This window comes from Gasterosteus aculeatus, chromosome 4 (assembly GCF_964276395.1).
Source record: "Gasterosteus aculeatus chromosome 4, fGasAcu3.hap1.1, whole genome shotgun sequence".
NCBI lineage: Eukaryota > Metazoa > Chordata > Actinopteri > Perciformes > Gasterosteidae > Gasterosteus > Gasterosteus aculeatus.
The window spans coordinates 28,258,896-28,281,107 of NC_135691.1; the positions used below are offsets into that span (position 1 = coordinate 28,258,896).

A 22,212-nucleotide genomic window follows, 5' to 3' on the forward strand; every position below is an offset into this window, starting at 1 on the left:
TCAGCCATCGACTTACCGGGCCAGTTCGATAATACCTACGTATTATGTGTGTGTACCCTCGCCTGTCACTGTATTGCATTTGACTTTTTTTTTTGCCACATTCACAAAAACATCCATCCGCTTTCCCTCTGGGGCTCAGAACCCTCCAGATGCAAATGCTCGGAGCCGCAGCTTCACAGAGGGCGGATTTCTCTCAGCAGCAGCTGAAGTCACGGCATCGCCGGTGCCTACACGTCCTCCCACCCTACAGAGAGAGACATGGAGAGTGGAGGAAGAAAAGCTCAGATATACAGAGGGGGAGGAGGGAAAATGAAGGGTGTGGGTGTGTTTAACGATACAGCGACTGAAGAAAAACATTTAGGTAGAGACAGAGAGACTCTATACGGAGGGAAAACTCAGAAGACGGAGGTAGATAAGTGGAGAGTAGGCTATAGCTCCCACTGACAGATGGAGAGAGAAGGCAAACATCTGCTTTTCTCCCTTTAAAAGTAGGAGTGTCACATCAATCTGCCCTTTTTTATCTCAGGCCCCTCAGAGGAGGTGGGACTGACCTCCATCTGCACTTCAAGCCCCTTTAGAATCAAATCACGGCAAATTATGCACTCGTGCCACGGTGACACGTGCAGATAACCAGAGCAGAACACGTGTGTACCTGTGAGTGTGAGTTAGTGACCTTTGTGAGTGCGTCCAAGCCCACACACACACACACAAACTCCAATCACATGGAGTCATGATGTATGTGACAGGTTGTAAGTCGCAGCACATTTAAAACTGACATCCCGGCTAACTGACATGACGTCGGTAGCGGACCCTTAACCCACCACTGGAAGAAAAGCACGCCGCGTTCATTTTTCATAGCTCCAGGCTGCGCTAAAACTCAAATAGCATTCGGGTGCACATTGTCGACGATAAAAACAATGATGAAACACAATCCAATAAAAACATCTTTGATGTCAGACAACCAAGGTGTGGCCTTCATAAAAAGGGAAGGGCGGTGGGGTATCTGCCCCAAGGTGAAGCTAAATCGCCTCACACCAGATCTGTATTTGTTTTATCTGCCCGGCGGGAGAGCCGGCACGGCGTCTGTATGGACGGACACTAGAGGCCGGTGTGCTCCCCGGGCGATTGTGAGCAGTGAGTCTGGGTAGACGTACACAGAAAGACACACACAGAGAGAGAGGAGGACAGATGAGGACAGCGAGGGGAGAGAGGGAGGGACGAGAGACGGGAGCGGACAGATGAACACACACAGTGGAATCAATCAGGGGACGACACAAACGAGTGGACAGAAAAGGGAGATTTAAAGTGGATTTCTATGCAACCAGGCTTCCCTCTGAATGGATGCATACTCGGGTTCATCACGACACACCGTTTAATTCAGTCGCACAAATATTGCTTTTTTTCGTCGTGACGACCTGCAGCATTCATCTGCTATTTCCTGCTGCTTGATAAAAAGCTTGGACTTCAGAAAAGCTCTGGCGTAGAATGACCATTAATGCCAGGGAACGGGAATCAGAAAAAAGCTAAACTCCCACGTGTTAGATAACGGCAAAGAACAGTTATATATGAGAGCGAGAGAGATTAAAACATTATGAGGGCTACGGCAGGTTGAGTGCGAATTCATGAGAGGGTCCTTTGGCACCAGATTAACCCAAATGCACCACTAGGTGAGAAAGTGCCTTCTCCCACCAGCAATAAAACACCAGTTGACAGAATAAGGGACTATTCTGGTGTACGCCCACAGTCCCCAACAACTTTCTAAGAAACCTCTCCTTCTTAACTTTGTCTTCTTTATCATTTAAAAGCCGCAGTCCGATTTGAGTTCAACCTGAAAAGAAGCAAGTCTGAGTGTGTCTCTCCGACTGGAATCACTGCACTGTAGTTCCCTGTCTCACTTGTAACGATCCCTCGGCCTCCACCAACACAACCAGGCGGCTTTGTTTTAACACACGGCTGCTTTTGGTCCGAATCCAAACGGAGTCTCTCTACGATCAGTTACCCGAGATCTCTTGTCAGATTATGAAAGACCTCGTCCACCAGATGCAGAATTGATGGAGCAGTGGACTTGTTGAACTATATGTCACAGAGGCAATAAATGAGACGCCACCATTATCTCTGAAGTGGACATTGTTTACCACAGCCCATGGTAGAGATTTTGCTCTGCGTTTCCTTCACAAAGTGCTCCTGCTTCTTGATTAAGTAGAAGATAAAGAAGCAGGAGCACCTTACGAATTTCTTTTTAAGAATATCTTTCATCAGAGCCGTTGTTGAATTGAGCTGGACCCTGGTTCTGCAGGTTGAAGCATGAGCTGTGCGTCGCAAAGACTAAAGGCCAATCCTCATTTCATGTTGTGTTACTGTGGTAATAATACGGTACCATACCGTTCCATTCGGGCGCATCCCACCGGACAGCTAGTGCTTATCACCTCATTAAAGAAATCATAATTATTTACCCTGCTCAGGTGGATAGCACGCTCTAGTGCACGCAAAGAGCAACTCAGGATGTGCGCATGGATTTGGACTCCTAGGTCTGTGGAGGCCGATGCTACACATAAACATCTCTAAACCTTCACCTAGCCATGAACAAGCATATGGAGGCTTTCATTTGACGCCTTTATTGCCCACAGATGCGGCGCGTTTCGCATTGCTTTGCAGGTCGTTAAGGCAACGCGCCCCGCCACCACACTTCCTCTCGATCGCAGGGTGTCAGCCGCACAACAGAAGCCCGCAGACAACGGTTGGACTTTCGGGGCGACTCAAAGAGCGCACACAAACACCTCGTCTGGGCTGTAATGACAAACGACTTGACAGCATTCCTCCGTGCAGAAGGACATTGGTCCATGTTTGCTGGCGCTGAATGGGATCAGATGAACAGGTTGATGTTCTTAACGGATAATTCTATCATGCACGGCAAAGGTTTGGTGCTGAGGGCAGAGAAGAATTGAAAAATGGAACAGCTGCATTTCTGCGAAAAACCACAACTCTGCTACTAACCCACACACACACCTGCAAGCACCTCTTCAATATGTATTTGTGGATGCCAATAAACTAAAGTGCACTTGAATGTGTTCATGCCAGCAGTATCCAAACAATTCCTAAACAAGAGGCAGCGTTGACATCTTCACTGTGGGGTTGGAGGGATCGTTGCCTAATCGGGTTAGCAACTCCTCAGATCTCGAACAATACACACAGGAGCAGAGATGGGAAGGGTGAGGGCAAAGGTCAACCTGAGAGGGGGGAAGAGTTGGGTCGATCGACTAATGAAGGCAAAAGAGCGAGAGGAAGTTTTGTGGAAAAAAAGAAGAAGGGGGAAAAAGGTGTCGATTGTAACTTTACAGGATAGGAAAGAATTTAAAAGAGGAAAAAAAAGAGGAAATGAGTTGAGCTTAGAAGAGGGTGCCTTTAGATAAATTTCCGCAGTGGTCCACGGGTTTAATATTGACGTCTGCTTTCTTCATCTAATTCCCCCTTTGATCATAAGTCCTCCATTAGTGATGAGGCTGACAGACATGACCCTTCGAAGCGTGATGTAAGCCAGTCACGGAGAAATTACCCCATGCTGCTACCGCTGGGTGCTAAGCCTCCCGGAAGCTGCAGTAACTGGAGTGCAAGGAAAAAAAGAGACCAATAAAAAAGAGGAGGAGGGGAAATTACAATGCTGGTAATAGGGCCTGGAGCTAAATATAGAGAGAAAGACAATTGAAGCATTTCAATTACTTGTTCTCATCTTGTTGCCAACTACCAAGTGTTATTCAGCCCAGTTTGTCCCAAACACAAGAGGGAGAGAGACACAGAACCTCCCACTCGACTCGTTTCCCAAATACTATCCGTGCCTGTATGTGTGTTCACGTTACGTCAACAAAGAGTTGAGTGACAAGCGAGCGACTGCATGACAGGGAGGGAGCGCCGAGGCTTCAGGCAGAAATTCGAGTCACCGCGGAGTGTGTGAAAAGCTCGGGAGCGACTACAAAGACCAGAGCCAAAAGGGCTGAGGGGGGCGGCTTGGTGCAGGTCGGGGTCGGATGTTAGACGTGGGCACGGATTGAACGCGTGGGGTGGTGGCGCGGGCTGAGGTCACACACACACACACACACACATACACACACTCTGAGAACAGCAGGGGCAATTGAAGACACTTCACAGGAAGTGGAAGAGAGGAGTGACGCGCACACACTCGCACATACAAAGTGGCTCTGCTCAAGGACACACACACACACACACACACACACAGATAGCAGGTGCTACACAAGCACGAGCCGCTGCAGCGAGCCAACGGGAGCCTATCTGCAGTGTGTTTGCTGGACGGACTGAACATTCAACAAAGTATGGAACAGTGCCGCTGCAGATCAAAATACTGCCCCCGAGCCCGAAAAATGTGTGATCATGTCTTCCGATTCACACGTAGCTGAGGAGAAGTGAGATAAAGAAGAGGAAGAGCAATTGAGGAAGAAATTATATTAATAAAGAGAAACCACAGCGCAGAAAACGGCGAACCTGGGTTTACACAGAGGGCAATGTACGAGCATCGTTTTGGTTCTTGTTTAATAGATGAAGCCATATAAGAGATGACCGTCAGTACAAATAATATAATAAGCCCATGAATGTATAAACATTGTTTATAGGCTTATGTCTCACTGCAGTCTCTAAATATGTTACTGATTAAATTCCTAAAGGCCTCTAAACAAAGAGCCATTCAACAGGTACAGTATTTAAAATCTTCAAAATTCTTTCCTTTTCAAAAAGGGCGTCTGATGCGCTGAAAAGGGGGAAAAAAAGATGGTTTGGATTCAATCAACTCGTTTCATAAAAACCACATCGGGGAAATCATTAGTGTTACAATTGTGATGCTTTCTGCAGGAAGTGGATTTTCTTCCTCCTGCGCGCTCCGGTCACCTCGCGTGGTGCTCGCACTCAGGAAACTGACCCTCATGTCCAAAAAAGATTCCAAGAGGCAACTGCTTTCATGTCCATCCGCAGTCGTCATGAACGCGGGGGCGAACGTAAACACCGGCGGGCGGGCGGGCGGGCGAGAATGAGGCGCTCTGTTTGGCCCCCGCACTGTGCTGCACTGTGTGTGCGTTTGAATGTATGGCCTGTTTGCACGCCGCCAGACATTCCTGATGGGCTAAAGGGGTTCAGCTGTCGCCGGGGCTATTTTTCCTGCGGGCTCCATGCCATTGGTGGATCGAGGAGGATTATTCCCCCCTGGGGGGGGGGGTTGGAGAAAGAAGAAAGAAAAAAAAGAAGAAGTTGAGAAAAGAGAGGGAACCGCCACGGTTTGGAACGCTTCAAAACTTGTCAAAGCAAACCACAAAAGAAAAATAAAAGGAGAGGGAGAGTTGACACTCGAGCATTCTCAAACCATAGAGATAATTAATCAATACTCAACTATCACGGCAGAAAGTCCCAAAGCGCCTGCTTTGAGTTTCTGCTGCAGCTCGAGGAGCCAACTCGCGCTCGGCCTTAATCTCGGCCATTACTGCGATGACATCAGCGCGAACAAAGAGGCTGCCCTCCACGCCGCTCTACGATGGCTCTCATCCCCAAAACGAACAAGATGCTCACCTCCTCTTTGGATCAAACTGTAGAGGGGATGGGGGTGGGGGGGGGGTAGCTGACGCTAGGCTAAACGAAGCTAAGCAGTGGCAGCAAAAGAGACAAGCGGACGGACGGCCAGAGTGACGGCCAGCGGGTGTCGGGCTGACCGGAGCCGTGCTCGGCTCGCGTGCCCGCGCTGCCACAGACAAAATCAATAGAGCGGGGTAAGGAGTTGGAGGGGGAGAGAGAGAGAGAGAGAGAACACGTCCCAGTTTCCTGATGTAGGTCAACGGCGGTTTGTGCGTAACCCGTCGCTGTCTGTAATTAAACAAAACTAGTTTTAAAAAAGTGGGGGCTAGAGTGATTAATTTCATCTTTGTTTTTCTCCTCCCACAGTGGCGAGGGAGGAACCATTATAGAAAAGTGGAAAGGTATAGCCTCATTTGTGTGCCCCCGGGGGGGTTTGAAGATCCTAACGAGCTGCGCGGAACGAGAGCTTCCTCTCTCGAAACACAACGGCAGAGACGCACGGGGACGTCGTTCGGCGGGCCTTGGCAGCTCTACCCTGGGGAGGACCCCCCCCTCCCTCCACGTGGAGCCTGTCAACCATCGTCTCTGGCTCTCGTCCACCTCCCTTTTTGGGAGCGCACATGCAGCAGAACTATGAGCCAACATCAGCTTCGAGGGCTCACGCGGTCACAGCTTGCGATCTCCGTGTGTAACTCAAGTGGAATTGGACATCGTGCCTTGATGGTTTTCATGAAAACCTTTAGTGGGAATCTAATATCATGAAGCAAATGGGCAACTTTTTAGATAACAGTTCAATCATTTAAGTATTTCTTTTCTACCAAACTTCCCAAACATTGTTCAGCTCTTGCATCCCAATTATGAAAATATATAGACTTTCCCTAAATTTGAATATATACTGTTCTGAACTACTGGTTGGTACGGAAGAGTTTAAGGAACCTGTGATGGAAACACCAACCCAAAGAAGCTCCAATAATAAGGTGAGTATATGTGGGTGTCATCTACATATGGTTACCGATGAGATCAGGTAGGTATATATATATATATATATGGTGTTTGTACTTTGGTGTCGTAATACACATTTATAGCCAGACGCCGTCACCCAACCTGTATTCCCATGTGATGGGAAAGGTTACTGGTGCAGGACAGCCTGTGCAAAGGGGGTCATAGCTGTGGTCCAGATGGGAGGAGGGGGGGGGGGGTTCACGGCTGACGCATCACCACTGATGATGCCTGGAAACATTCCTCTACCAATCAATGGCCTGGTTCCGAACGCCCCTCCAGTCACCGCCATGACCACGCCTTCGACGCGAGCCCGGGGGAAATCACCCCCCCCCCCCCCCCCCACAGCATGTTCAGAAATGTCGGGGCTTGATACCATGATTTCAACTAGCCATGAAAAACATGTGTTGCCACGGGTGACGTGATCAAAAGGGCGGATCCAAAAAGAAAAAAAAAAAAAGGCACAAGCCAAGGTGCTCTGCTCTCTCCGCTTCAGAGGGGAGAACAAAACCACGCTACAACATATGTCCTAAAACGTGTGAAGTGCAGCGCGCTCATGAGAGAGCGAGAGAGAGAGACAGGAAGGACGACGGTTGTGCACGGTTCTGCCTCATCTCGGGCATTCGCTGCGGCGTGCGAGTCCCTCGCGTGTATCCTGGCTGTGAAGAATGTTGCTCGTCACTACTCCACTTAAGTTTATTTCTGAGGGTGACGGCAAAACAAACACGCCTCGTTTCACTGCTGTGGCGGCGTATGCGGCGAGCTCTGGAGGCCGGCGCGTAAACAAAAGCCCCAGAGAAAGGAGGCATAACTCACCGATTCAAGCGTCACTGCTGAAAACAACATGAAAGCATCTTCCTTCCAAAGAAGCCCAAAGTGTTGAAAGGCTGAAATATGATGCCAGGGGCTTTGCGATGACCATCAAGGTCAAAATGGAAAACGCTGACGGGTCATTAGGCTGCGGATAAATAGGAAGGGAGGGGGGGATACATGACCTAAAAAGAGATTTCCACTATTGATCCATCAACAGCGGAGGTTACTCTGTGGGGACAGAGTACTTCTAGGAGGTTACTCTGTGGGTACTTCTAGGAGTAATCTGTGGGGACAGAGTACTTCTAGGAGGTTACTCTGTGGGTACTTCTAGGAGTACTGTGTGGGGACAGAGTACTTCTAGGAGGTTACTCTGGGTACTTCTAGGAGGTTTCGGATGCTATTTTTGAAACTCAGACGCAATGTATTTTTTATCACTCGACCAACAAAACCCTCCGCCCTCAAAAATAACCTCTCTCTCTCTCTCTCTCTCTCTCTCTCTCTCTCTCTCTCTCTCTCTCTCTCTCTCTCTCTCTCTCTCTCTCTCTCTCTCTCTCTCTCTCTCTCTCTCTCTCTCTCTCTCTCTCTCTCTCTCTCTCTCTCTCTCTCTCTCTCTCTCTCTCTCTCTCTCTCTCTCTCTCTCTCTCTCTCTCTCTCTCTCTCAAAAAAAACAAAACTGTTCACGTTGGCATCTTCAAAGCTGCCGTGCTATTTCCATGCCAGCGTCTGTATATTTCATCTGAGGCCGGCCCCCAACACAAATTGCTTGTTAACAAGAATAGCCAGAGGGCCTCACAAGGTATGAGAAGCCCCCCCCCTCCCTCTCTCTCAAGCCCCCCGGGACCATGTCTGGTGCTTATGTTGTGTCCATAGCCGGCATACATACAAACAATAACACTTCCCTGCTGTCACCCCCCCGTCCCTGCTCAGCTGAACACACGGCCTGAGGTGTCCATCCGGAGCAAGTGCCATTACTCCCGACACAAAAGGCTCAAAAGGAGGGAGGGGGGGGGGGTGGGTTCCTTCTCATTTCCCCTCTCGCCCCCTCACACAGGGGGATCCATTTCAACCGCTTTTAGCAGCGCCGCTTTGCTCTCTCGGCCCTTCGGATTCCATCCCCCGAGGGCGCCAGCGGTGAAAAAGGGCGGAGATGAAGACACCAGGTGGACGCTTGGTGGCAAACAGCCACTTTAAGCCAATCCCGCAGTGGCTGGATGAGGGGGGGGGTTGTAACGTCTGGCGGGAGGAAAAGAAAAGTGATACCAGCGCTCAGAGTGACCCTGGTGTGGCGATTGTTGCTTCATGCTATCTGACAGTTTCACACGACATCAGCACATATTTATAATGAAGCGGGATTTGCGCTACTGTTGTAAAGAACCACGAGCACCGTCTAACGATGAACTACTCCAATAAACAACATACGACACACTTCAAAATAAGCCCATGCTGAATCAACATCAGACATTATTTCGGCTTTGTTTCAAACAAACAACAAACTACAGCGTACTGCCGAGCCAATCTGTGGTGTTGATGGAGAGGAAGGCTGAAAAGGCCCCATTCAATCAACCATGACAGGCACTTGGTCTTCTCCCCTCAGACAAACAACTCTTCAAATAATCCAGTAGCTCAGATGTTCGGGGGGGGATTTATTAATTCAAGACATGTATTAACTAAGAGATCTACTTCTGAGTGTGTGTGTGTGGTTGCAAGGCCTCTTAACTGGATAAACATCCGCAGTCCCCAAAGAGGCGTTGGGTTGGAATGAGGACACGTGAGAAGTGAACTGGGTCGCAGTCGGAGGTTTGGTCAACCTGATGGATTAAACAGACTCGCTGAGGCAATAACACTCTACAAGTCCCACGCAATTAATTTAGGGATTCATAAGAATCCTTCAGCCGAGGAGAACAGTCCGAAATAATCCGGATTTGTTACTGAGACTGGAGTTAATCTCATTTCAAAGTTGTGATTTCCTTTGCCCCATGAATCTAAAAGAAAAAAAAACACAGAGTACGACACGTCCTGTGCCGCCTCCTTCTTCCTCTCAGAATAAAGCTACAGAAGTCCAAGATCCATTGCCGTCGACCTCAAATTGGCTGAGAGAAAAACTGAAAAAAAGCCCTCCCGAATGTGAGCGTGATAGTGGGCTGCAGTGGAAAGTCAACCTGAGAGAGCGAGAGCGACCAGGCGGCGAGCCAGTACTTTGCATGCAGCAGGTTGGCGTGCAGAGGAGAGGCAGGCCATCATCTCCACGGCACAGCGAGAGCAGGAAACCGATAGTTCTCTCACACACACACACACACACACACAAAATGCGGGTAACAAGACAGCCAACCGCAGCCGGAGCCAGAGAGAGGCTGCTGGCCAGAAATCAGCAATGCAGCCGCTGATCCTCCCAATGTCATATTTACACAGAGTGAGTGATGGAGAAAACAGTTCAATCTGAGAGAGAGAGAAAAAACTTCTGTCACTGCCACAGCCCTTGGGCCCACAGTCAGCGTACGCTGCTCACGTGGCGTACCCGAGTGTGTGCGAGCGTCTCTGCGCTGATGACACACTCCAGCGCGCCCACAGAGGAGGAATATGAGTGAAGAGAGGGAGAAGAGAGAGAGAGAGACGGCAAAGTTCACACCTTGGCTTTTTATAGAGGCAGATGTAATAAGACAGCTAGAGCACCAAATGAAAACTCTGATGCCTCGTAGCGCTTCATTTTGCCGGCGAGTTGGATTAATAAATCAAACACAACGAAAGGCTTTATTGACGCGGGGAGAGGGCTTTCAAGATGCGGAGGACCAACTGATTGGAGCGATTTTCTGGTAACAAGTTTAAATCGCAAGCAAAGAAATAAATAGAAGTGCTATCGCAGCGAACATAGGCATACGTCTTCGGGGCTTATTCTAGTGAGCGCTAAATTGATATTTCAAGCTCCTGGTCTCTAACGTTGCGGCAACTGATTTGGGTAAAAAGGATGCAAAAAAAGCACAGCCATAATATTTTCTAAATATTCAGAATCCTTGTTCCAAAACGATTGCAGCTCAACTGTCTTAATCTGAAACAAGATTTTACATTTCGCACTACAGCAACAACTTCCAAACAACAGACATCGTTTCAAGGCGACGTGCTTCCTTCAGATGGGAAGCTCGAGTGCGTAACACAACAAAAAGACCGAAAAAAAACATCTGCCGCACAGACAGCTCCACTCCAAAGCCCGTGGGGCGTCTCGGCGCTTTATCATCTTCAGACTTGCAGTCCACGGAGGCTGCCGCAGACGCACAACCCAACATGACAAAACGTACACACACAGGCACACGGATCTGCGTACGCAACACACAGGCAAACACACACACACACACACGCACGTCTATCTGGGAATATCTAGGACAGGTGATTGTGGATGCAGAGGAGGAAGAGGGGTTGAGAAGATATGGGGCACACGTGTGGAGGAGAGATAAAGGAGGCACAGACTGCAGCGCAGATAGAGGCAAGTGGGCGGCTGGAATAAAAATAAAAAAGGGGGGAATAGAACAAAAGCCAGACAGGGGGGAAAAAAGGAATGAGTGAGCCATAGATGAGAGGAGGGGGGGGGGGGAAGAGGCAGAAAACGAGATAAGGGTCATCACGGTGTGACCCGCTGTCTCTGGAAACAGTTCACTCTGTCGGGAGTGAGCGGGGGAAAGGATACAAAAGAGGAGAAAGCCATAAAAATAAAAATAAAAGAAGGACTCAATTCAGTGCAACAAAAACATCTGATGTTTCAATCCATCAAAGAGTGAGAGATAGCAGTGACAGCCTTTTAAAATAAATATGTGATCAGCTATTAAGTACCGCTAATAAAGATAATAAGCATTTGGATGGGATTGGTCAACAGTGTCAGCAGAGTCTCAGCTACTGTTTTTTTGGTTTCTTGTGTGGACAGATATAGAGTTTTTTTTTTTTTTTTTTTTTTTTTTTAAAAAGCAGATTTGGCCTGGCGAGGGTCCATCATCCCAAAACGAAATAGATTACACTGAAGAGCAGAACAAAGACCCGAGTCTCCTCCCGCACATCCCCCCGTGTGACGGTGTCAGAGGGCAATTGCCGATTCCACAATTAACACGGTAATTGAATACACAACCGTGGCCATTAGCCCTCCACGTTTTTAAATTATGCATACGTCCTTCAGGCGAGTCGAGACACATCATCGCCCACCGATGACACATTGACAACAGGGGATTCATTCCGGACAGACACGGAACTGCTTTTTTCTCTTAGCGTGTTAATAATGAACTAAGCGCACTGGATTTAGGAACTCGAGGGCGAGCAGAAATGGATCCTTTATCTTGCACGCAGGGTCACTCACACAAATCAATTCACACTTCCTTTATGGTCAATACGAGCAAGCCTACATTACAGCCGCAACACACAGACTGGTGCAATCTGGTGTTTTTTTTTTTTTCTCTGATGTTAATGAGCAAAAAGAAAAAACAAGTCTCTCCTGATGCCCAAACCGCTCTTCTCGCCCGCCAATCACAGTGATTGTCAGCGGCAGACGCTCTTCGTTTATGAAAATGGGATGTCAGTCATTTTTCCCCGGGCCCACGGAGATGACCAAAATTAGAGACAAACACACACGCAGGAGAGCTGCAGATCAGTTTAGCTGCTGAATCCCTGATAGGACGTATCCCATTAACCTCTTTCACACGGGGATCGGAAATTGAACCTCAACAGGCAGCTTTCAGTCTTAAAAAGAGGAAAGAAAATACAATGAAATCCATTCGCCATCGTTTCATTTTCTCACCCGAAACCAACACGTTGGACACAACAACCCGCGTCAAGTCGACCTGAGAACACGGGCCCTTATGACAGCCACGCGCACGGCGGTGAACAGGAAATCACTCGGCCGTCTCGGAGCAGAAGCCTCGTGTCAGCACAGCAGGCACGCTCGACCGCCACTGGAGTGGAAACGCAGGAAGCCCCCCCACCGACACCCTCCCCCCCAGACTGCCTGTCTCAACACACGCAGCATATTCGTTTGATTGTGTCACCAACCCCAATGGGATACACAAGGACATCCCCACCGTGTCTGTGTGTGAGTGGGGTGGCTAAAAGCTAGATGAGGAGGGGGCAGGAGGGTCATGGGGGGCGGGGAAAAGAAATATTTTCAATTCCACAAAATGTAACGAGTGAGACTCGATCTTTTCTGGGTCTACGTTTCGCCGATTACGGACCTAAAAAGGACGGAGAGACATCTGCGCCGTCCGGGTGTTTAGCTTTCATCGCCGAGTGCTCCGCGATGCAACTGGAGCGTGATTTAATTGAGCAATTGTGTCCTCGCGTTGTCGGGCGGCTCATTACTGCGAGGGTGAATCAGCAAAGAGCCCGTCATATGTCACATGTCCGTGGGGTTTTATTCAACCCGTACATCATGCACACGCCGGGAGGCAGCTCGTGCACAGCAGTGGTGGTTAACTCTGGATTTATTTATTTGCTTCTGTTCAAGTCACAGGGGAGCCTCCCACACGTGTGGTGGAAAAGGGGGAGAGGGGAGAAAGGGACGCCATCTCCTGCGGATGGAGCCGAGGAGGCAATTACCTCACCACGCCCCCCACAACCCTCCCACATCGCACTGGGGCTCGCTGCATTAGGGAATCATGGGTATAATGGTGGAATGGGCCTGGGGCCTCGGGCCCCCCCAAAAAACAACCTGCTAATCCCCCCGAGGAGGGGATGAATTCGGGACGCCCGCCCACCCTCCTCCCCACACACGACAGAGTGAGTCCACCCCTGACACGCGCCGGCACCCTCAAACCCCCCCCCCCCATCCGACACAGGGACATCATTCCCCCATGGGAAGGAACCAGCGGCGTCAGCCCTGGGGGAGCAGGTAAAAGACAATCTGCGCTCAATCTGATGCCGCCGCTCGCCTTCTTTTCCCCCGCCCACAACCCTCCAAAAGAACAGGGCACGAGCGCGAAGGGGAAGGGGAAGAAGCCTCCCCGGCTGCCTGCGGAGGATCCAGGCCGGCTCGTTAAAACGGTTTAATTACGCCGCCGAGTTATGATGAGCAATGACACGCGTGGTTGGTTGTATCAGAGGTTCTTAATGAGGAGGAAGGCCTCGCCCTGTCTGTCTGTCTGCAGCTTGGACACCGCTTTGACTCTAAACGCGACACAATGCTCCCCCCCTCCCTGTTATGGGAACTTTCCGCAGTGGGTCATTCAGTCAAAGTGGGTTGGCGTTTCTTGCAGATTATCCATTACGCATTTGAGCGATATTCTTGGGTACATCTGTCATCCAGTCGGCTCGCTGTTTAGTCTTAGCCGTTAATCCTCCAAATCATATCTTTTTTTTTTCCTCTAGGAAAAAACCTAACCCCTTCTTTTGTGTTGGCAAAAACGTGACTTTGACATCAACCCTAATGTCCCCATGTGCAGAGTCCATTTAAGAGTCAGATATTAACATCACCTCATCAATCTTCAGAGCTTCTCGCCTCAGGTTAAAAAGCAGCAATCACTCCACTGGTGGGCTAATGGGCACCTTAACACGAGCTCGCCGAGACGCCATTCATATTTCATCAATGGCAGTGGCCCCCCGTCTGGTAGTAAGGCCAATCGACATCAAAAGCCGCAACCTTCCAATTACGCAGCGAGGTGTTCTGATCTCCTCTTGATTTGGCTGGAGATCAAAAGTTCCCGCAGGGATCCAAGGCCCTTTTAGGTTGCCGGCCCTTCCCGTCAAAAGGGGGATCAAATGTTCGCTGGAAGCACCTGGAGGAGATTACATTTTTATAATGGCTAAATCGGGGACTGACTTGAAGCAATATTTAGATATCACAGTAATTGCCCGGCGTAGGTATTCATCACGAGAGGCCCCCACGGGACTGGAGGTAAAAAGAAACAACGGGGCGGATCAATGACGTTGGTTCTGCCGCGGTGTGATTAAACGAGCGTTTTTCAGGTGGAGCGTTGCTATGAAGTGCGGAGGCCTGTGAAAGGGCAACAGTTGCTCCTCCTGCCGTGAATAATTTAGGGTGAGACTCAATCTGGGGATCAAAGGTCACTGCTGGTGAGAGGTTATTTTGCCACATGTATAAACATGTATTTATCCATGTCGCCTGTAAAATAAGTGGACTTGGACATTACGCATTCTATGGCGGAGTGAAACTAAAGTATTCCATGGATGGAGATTGTCTTATGAGCATTAAATCATAGATTTGTGTCAGTTTCCCAAGAAGTGCTCGTCAGGTCAACCCGCTGTGGAAACCCCCGTCCCTCACATCTCTCCAACAGGAACTGGAAGCGGAACTTTACTCAACCGTTTCTGCGACTTTGCTTAAGCACTTTTATTGACTTTAAGTCAAAATAAAATAAAGAAAGTTGAAGCATCACAAGCTTCTGTAATGTGAGATGTTCCCATATTCCCCAGGGATTTAAATAAAATCGCTAAAAATAAGCAATTTTGGAACGTCTGCACAAAATCTGGGCTTCAGTGGACTGTGACATGCGCGCACGTGTGTGTGTGTGTGTGTGTGTGTGGTTGTGTATCACACAGCCCGGGTTGCATAACAGGAAAACATCCTAGTTCCTTCCTAAAAAACAAAGACCGGGCAACAAAGATGTGCCACGTCGCCAAAAAAAAAAAACCAGATCACTGCCAGTGACTAAATAAATCTCATTAATGTCACTGCGGGAGAAATACGGCATTTGCGAATAAACTTAATCCAATTAACAGAACCAGACAATGGCGCGTATTTAGCCTTCAAAACTAAACGTCTTCCTTTCATACAGTCAAATGAACTTAGAGGGATGGGTTTAGGAAGCTAAATTGAATAAATTAATTCGGTCCTATCCAATTATATGAGAACTATGAGCTCTTGGGGACTTTGCCCTTTTCGCGGATTAAGTACAATAAAAACTGCACAGTGACTGGAAGTATCAGGGCTTCAGCACTCACACACACACACACACACACACAGAAGAGAAACGAGTCCACAGCAGGGGGACATTCAGCAGTCAAGTGACCACACCACCGAGTGTGACGGAGAGAGAGGCCAAAGGACAGTTTCTGGTTCACTGAGCTTCACTGATTTCAGGTCTCGGTGGCAAGGTGGCATTTTGTGGACGGTAAACAATATTTATAACTTCCCGGGAGGCTTGTTGTATCATGTGACCAGAGAGGAAAGAGAGCACAATGAAGCAACACAAAGTAGAACATCACATCGCCACTTTTGTTTTTGTTTTTTCTCGACCTGGCATCATGCAAAGATTACAAAATATGATGATCGGCTGCTTTCTCGGGGAGGCAGTTGGATGATGTGGGGGACCGGGGCATCACACCCTCGGGGAGAAGAAACAACATCTCTGGGGAATAGAATGATGAGACATAATTTGCGCGTAAAGACGTGCAAATAAAATAAAAGAAGAAGAAAAAAAAGTGTGTGTGGGATCTTTGTTTTTCCATCCTCTACATTTGGCTTCGTTCGCTTGTTTGTCTCACTTTAGGTTTTCATCCAAAGCCTCCGAGCATGCCCGGAACAATGCGCACACACACACACATCACCGGGGACCCCTCAAGGTCCACTGCGGCCTCACTCCCACTTCCACTTCCACTGAAATAAAATAAAGAAAAAAACTGCTCCCCTTCTTTGTTGATTTTCGCACATTTGTATTTCTTTCGAGGCACAGCTGATATTCACCCCCATTCAAACACACACAACACAACGCTTGAGAAAACAGCCTCCGAGTAAAGATAGACCGCTGGTTATTTTTTTATTTTTTTTTAATATTAAATGGGAAGCGGGGAGAGGGGTCGCGAGAAAGGGGGAACAAAAAATAAATAAATGGATATGTGGGTGTCCATATGAGCACACCGTGGGGGAGGAGGGGGGTGTCAGAGACAACCCTATGCTCTGCAATGTGGCAGTCGGATGAAATCCAAGCGCTCATCACGGGCTGTTTAGGGGAGGAAAAAAGGGGGAACCGATGCTGATAATCCACGAAACAAACTCAAAACGCTGGAAATCATCATTCGCGGTGGAGCGCGCGAGGGTCACCTCGAAGGAGCCCTCCGAGGGGTCCGCGCGCTCACGCGTGCCCCGCAACTGGAGCGTTGAGTGAACGCGGAGGACGAGCAGCTCCGACAGAATCAGAATCATTCAAACACGAGAAGAAGAAGAAGAAAAAAAAATACTCACCGACGCCGTATTTCTCGTGGTCCGTGGGTATCCACATGTTTACGCTCGGCACATTTAAGTGAGCGGACGGAATAGCGGGGAAATGCAGCTCCTGGGTGCCGTGTAACGCATTCTAGTTGGGTGCTCTCCTCCGGTCTGTAGCAGGAGGCATTGTTTAGGGTTACCGGGGGGGGGGGGGGGAAGCGCCGCTGCTGCTGCTGCTGCTGCTCGTAGTGGTACGGAGACGTGCTGCCTTTCCGTGCTGTAGGAAATGTGAAGACTAAAAAGACGGCGCGCTTGAGTGAGATTGTCCTGTTAACTCCCGACAGAGAGCATGAGGTCTAGTACCACGAACATTCCCCCTTTTTGATGGAAAAGCAAAGTTCGCTAGTAAACTATTAGAAGAAAATATGCCACTAGAGTAGACTATTAGTTTAGCATTAACGCACAATTATGCTCCCAGTTTAAACTGCTGGCTTCCCAGACCACTTTTATGATTTTGTTTTTTTTCATCATATTTTTTATATTTTCTGCTGAGCAACAGCATAATTTGCCACATTAATGACCTTTACCACAAGCACAACTATACACACACTGTTGTGAAGCATTGCTATAAAACAATTAATTTAATGATGGCAACTTATATAAGTCCTCCTCATTCTGCCACAGCACAGCAACGGCCTGTTTCATTAATACAAACATAGACTCACGCAGGTGTTTTTACCAATTTAACGTTATATCACAGTCACTTGATTGCCAGCAGCGAGATGTGATTAGAAATTCCGAGGAGTACTTGAATGCAGCGACATGCCCTGAGTACGAAAAACGAGAGCAATGCCTTCTGGGATTTGTAGTATTACCCACTGACATCGATGTGGAAATGAATATCACATTCTATCCGAAGTATTCTTCTGTTTATATGGTTTCTATATTGTTAAAAAAATGTTTTCTAGGGAAGTTCTCATATTCCTCTAATAACAACACAACAACAGACACATTCACATTAGATATTAGGCCCATCATTTCAGGGTATTAGTTGAGCATGACCTTGTAACAGCAGAGAATCCCATTATGAATCCACAGGCCTTCTACTGGGACAACTGGTTCATGAAACATACATGAGACATCATGAGAGGAAGCAGAAAACTGAAGGGAGTTCCAAAGCCAAAGGGAAAGTGATCAACACACAGCCTTGTGTTTGCTTATGTGCACGATGGGCTGAGTTTGTGAGGGCCTGTGTTGCATATGGGGGTGAGCGCGTACACACGATGTCACACATTTTTTACAAGCTGCATGCTCAACATCTAATAAATCCATAGCACCCATGCAAACCCAACCCCACCCCTTTTTCTTTCATTCCCCACTAACTCTGTCTGGGTGTAGCTGGTGTTGTGTTGACTACAAAGGATTATTTGTTAAAACCCATTCTAATGCACGCTCATTTCCCGAGCTGCGAATGGTGCATTAAAATGCTTTGAAGTGTCAAATGTGGCTTTCTTTTCTGCGTCTCACATCACTATGTCCACTCACCCATCCAGCCTTGTAGTTTGCATGGTGAATTATGAATGGATGTGCTATAAGAAAGCAAAGTACATACCGTCTGCTTACGGCATGTCATCCCCTTTTCCTATCTGACCCGTTCCCCTTCTCTGTACACAACAATGCAGCATGACGAGTAAATACATGTTGTGTTCGCAGGTGCAGATAGGGTGGACAGAGCTGGATTCATTTGCGTATCCGTGTTGCAGCGCTTTATCCCCATTCGGCCTCTTTCGATATTTCTGATTGGAGAGGTCGGGGTGTTTGGGTAAAGGGTGGGCTAAGGGCATGTGTGTTGGAATGGTCTACTTCACATATTAATAAATCATAAACTGGGGAGCAAAGTAGGATTTGAAACCCAATGGATTCATCCTTGCGAGGACAGGAGCCAGCCTGCTCTTTTAGTCACATTTTGCTTGTGAAAAGAAAGGCGTTACAGTTAAATGGGACCATACTGAAATGATGTAGCGTTTTAGAGTGTGAATGCAATAATTTAAAATAATGGTCATTTAATTCATTTTATCACTGCCCCTAAAATACATCTGTTTACACTCAACCAATAGCAAATAGTATCATAGGAGAGCTTTTTTTTAGATGATGGGGATGATTCAAATTCTTACCAAAATCCAAATGGTCATGGACGATGGAAGTTTGTACAAAGTTTGATGACCGTTCATCAAGCAGTTGTCTGAGATCAGGCTGGGCCAAAGTGCCAACAGATCCAACAATAAACATCCCTTAAACCATTTTGCTATTGTTGATTAAAAAAGACTCATCTATTGTATGTTTAGTGTCCTTTCGATGTCAGTGATGTGAAACCATGTGCCTCTGTGGCCTCAGGCTCACAGGGACACGCTAAAGTGCAGCTGAGGGGGCGATGATGAGGGTGGGGTATGAAAAAGGCAGATCAAAGGTTTCATATGTGTTCACTAAACACGCGCTTGAAGGAATTTTTTTTTGGGGGGGGGGGGGGGGGGGGTGGACTGAGGACAGCTCGAGATGCACAGCATTCCCATCAGGGTTTGATTCCTCCTTCCCTTTATCTTTTCACCTCGACTTGCCTTTCCTCTTATCTGTCGCCCCTCCCCGGCGCTTATACACATCCTCGTGTTGCCTCAGAGTTTCATCAGGTCCCATATGACCCCCGCAGGGCGTCGTAGCTGAGAGCGTGACTGAGGATGGAAGGAGGACGGAGACGGTCATTTCACACAGACAGTTCCCCACCAGCCCAGACGGACTATGAAGATTGCTCAGCATTTCCAACCACTCAACCATCAGCCTCTTTTTATCTCTGGCCGGCGACCACATATAACGACGGCATGTGTGACGCATGTATTTTAAAATGGCCAACTCAAACAGGACTCCACTGCTCCTGAAATCAAACAAGTTGTAAAGGAGATGCAAGACGACACGGTCGGTGATGCGTGTTAAAGCCAAATTATAGCATTCAGTTTTCATCCAAGGAAAACCCTGATTTATTTTTCATGTTCTTTCATTCCCCCCCTTTTGGACAACACACTATAACTGCAAGCTGGTTTATTTGTCAAAAAGGGGAACTACACAAGGTTGATGTGGTCGGTTGGAGCAAAAAACGGCACTGGCTTATCTCAAGAGACCACTGCCTATCACCTCTTCTAAGCACTTATCAGCTTTGATTTAATTCACACCAGGAAGTGCGGGTCATGTGGGGTGGGTGTGGCCGGTGGGGGGGAAGGGGGACGTATGCCTCCCTTAGCTCGCACACATATAAGCAATATCCTCACCTCCAGTGGAGACGGGCTATAAATAGCCGTGAAAATGGGTTCTGCCTCGCAAGAACAACACCCCTGTACATTTTACAATAAAAAGGATCCATTTCACATCCCAATACATTGAATGAAGATTATTCATAAAGGAATAGTGGCCTTAATTACTAGCAGCATTAAAACTGTTGCTTCACAATAAATGAGTCCTTTGTCCTTTCTATATAATGTGTAATGTCTATTTGGGATATAATAGGGCCAATATTAACACATATCATGTACTCACATGGTTTACAATACATAGTAGCCAATGTGGGATCTATAAACTATACAAGCGCTGTGAGAGAAAAACATGTATCTGACAAGTCATAAAATCATGGATACATTCAAATTTGGAGTTGATAATTCAAACCTGGGCATCGCTAAACATGTGCGCATGATTCTTGACGTATATCTGAACCCCATGAACGATGAGACTGGATGAGAGGAGCACATCAGCTCAACCTTCTGCCTCTTCTCCGCTGGGCCTTCACACCTTGTTTTGGGTGGAAGTAAAAATAGACTTCCTCCGTCTCCCTCCTCTGCGTCATGACGGAGTACACCAATGGGGGGATTTGTCATGATTTGATGTGCCTCAGAAGCTATGATGTGTCCAGAGATGGATCCTGTCACCTGTGAGTGTTCACTATCGGAATCAAAGGACTGAAGAGCACTGCGATTCCTCCCATGTTCTCTCTAATCTAGTTTAACAGATACACCTCAAATGTTTACTATCAACAAACCTCTGAGTCACTTCAGTCGCTTAAATCATTTTTCCCTTATTTTCAGCGACAGCTTGTTTCCAACTGCTGTTTCCATTCGGAAATAAATCTTTGCTACTTCAGTTACACAATGTTTCAGATTTCACCTCAAGAGATCTTTGTTTCCCATGAGATCTGAACCCAGATCGCGTATCAAGATATCAACAAGTGGAGTCAAAAGGAGCTGCTCTGCCCTGTTTACACCAAACCTCATCTATTATCTCCTTTTAGCCTAAGAAGTGGTCTTTTTTCTTCCGCTTTTCCGGCAGCGAGCCCCTAAACAGACGGGCTCTTCAGCTATACCACAAAATATATCACGTGGTCTTTGCCACCCAAGTACCGATCAAGACAATTTTACTCAAACGCCTCCCCTGCACTGCATGACTGTCAGGGCCCTTGTCCATGGGGATGATAGGTGTCTTTACCGTATGGTAAACACGCGGCGGCCAACTGAGCAACTGTCTTTAGATTCATGTTACCAAGATGCAGATTGGGCATCTAGGAATGCGCTTTTATGATTAACATGGTCTGCAGGGCTCCCACGTGCCTCGTGCTGTTGCACACTGTGGGCGCAATATGACAATACACAGCCACCTGGACCCCTACACCCACCAGCGAAAAAAAACTCATCGTGATTGCAAGTGTATGCACAATTGCACATACACACATGCACGCAAACACACACAGATACATGCTGGACAGATGGCTGTCATCAATGGCTGTATGTGTTAGTGTAATGCGTCCCCTGCACACACCTACCCACTGGCCCACATGTTTGTCTCAGCTCCTCGCAGCACACACAGGAATAATAACCAGTCGTATTTCATAACTTAAAAGCAATGCTTTGGGACTAGAAATAAAACATGACGTGTGTGCAAAGAATATCAGTTGATTGTTTGGAAAAACGTAGATTTTAACAGCTGTAAGCAGGCAGGTCCAGATCAACACGCCGAGGCAGTGTGCTTCCAGTGCATGCTGGAGACCATGTGTTCAACCAACAAATGGAAATAACTAATGACTAAAATAAGCTATAGGGGCAGTTGTTATTTCAGCTTATAATTTAGAAGCTGCTTTTGAACAATGTGCTACTATAAAGGAAGTGACAACATTGTATGTGAGCTAAAAGCATATTACCAGCGATACAGAAGTAGAGCTGGATAGAAAAAGCACAAAGCTGATGGAACATCCAACAAAAATAAAGAAGATGAAGGCAAGAAGAATGAAACTGTACATAGCTTCACAAATGTATCACTTGTTTTGACCTTTATTCAAAGGAAAGATTCATCCTCTGATTGAACGATGTGATGTAAAGAGTCAAAGTGCACAAACATGCAATCTTTGGTTTCTCCCCTGAGTCATTTTTCTTACTCATATCTGTGAAACCACAGATTGTGAGCAGCGCGACCAGCTCTCAGCTAAGTGCTGTTTGCTCTTTTCTGGTTGCTGTTTAGCTGTTCCGTCCGCCTGTTGCAGTGTGGGTGTTGGTGTGAGGAGCAGTCTGTACTGCTATGACAGTACCGGCCCCCACATCCTGTAATTTGCATAGAGAGGTGGTTGAGTGCGAGTTGATCATTTCTACCTTTGGACTGCATTAGGTCCCCTGGGG

At 47.6% G+C, this 22,212-nt stretch overlaps 1 protein-coding gene across 13 annotated transcripts in view; it reads right to left on the reverse strand.

Moving 5' to 3' along the window:
* dock4b (dedicator of cytokinesis 4b) overlaps positions 1–16,800 on the reverse strand; it is an 88,977-nt gene extending 72,177 nt beyond the window's left edge. For all 13 annotated transcript variants that reach the window (XM_078101779.1, XM_078101776.1, XM_078101775.1 and 10 more), the window contains exon 1: positions 16,547–16,800. In XM_078101779.1, the coding sequence (XP_077957905.1) occupies positions 16,547–16,583 (37 nt within the window). In that variant the 5' untranslated portion in view covers positions 16,584–16,800. The remainder of the gene's footprint in view (positions 1–16,546) is intronic.
* Positions 16,801–22,212: the final 5,412 nt, after the last annotated feature.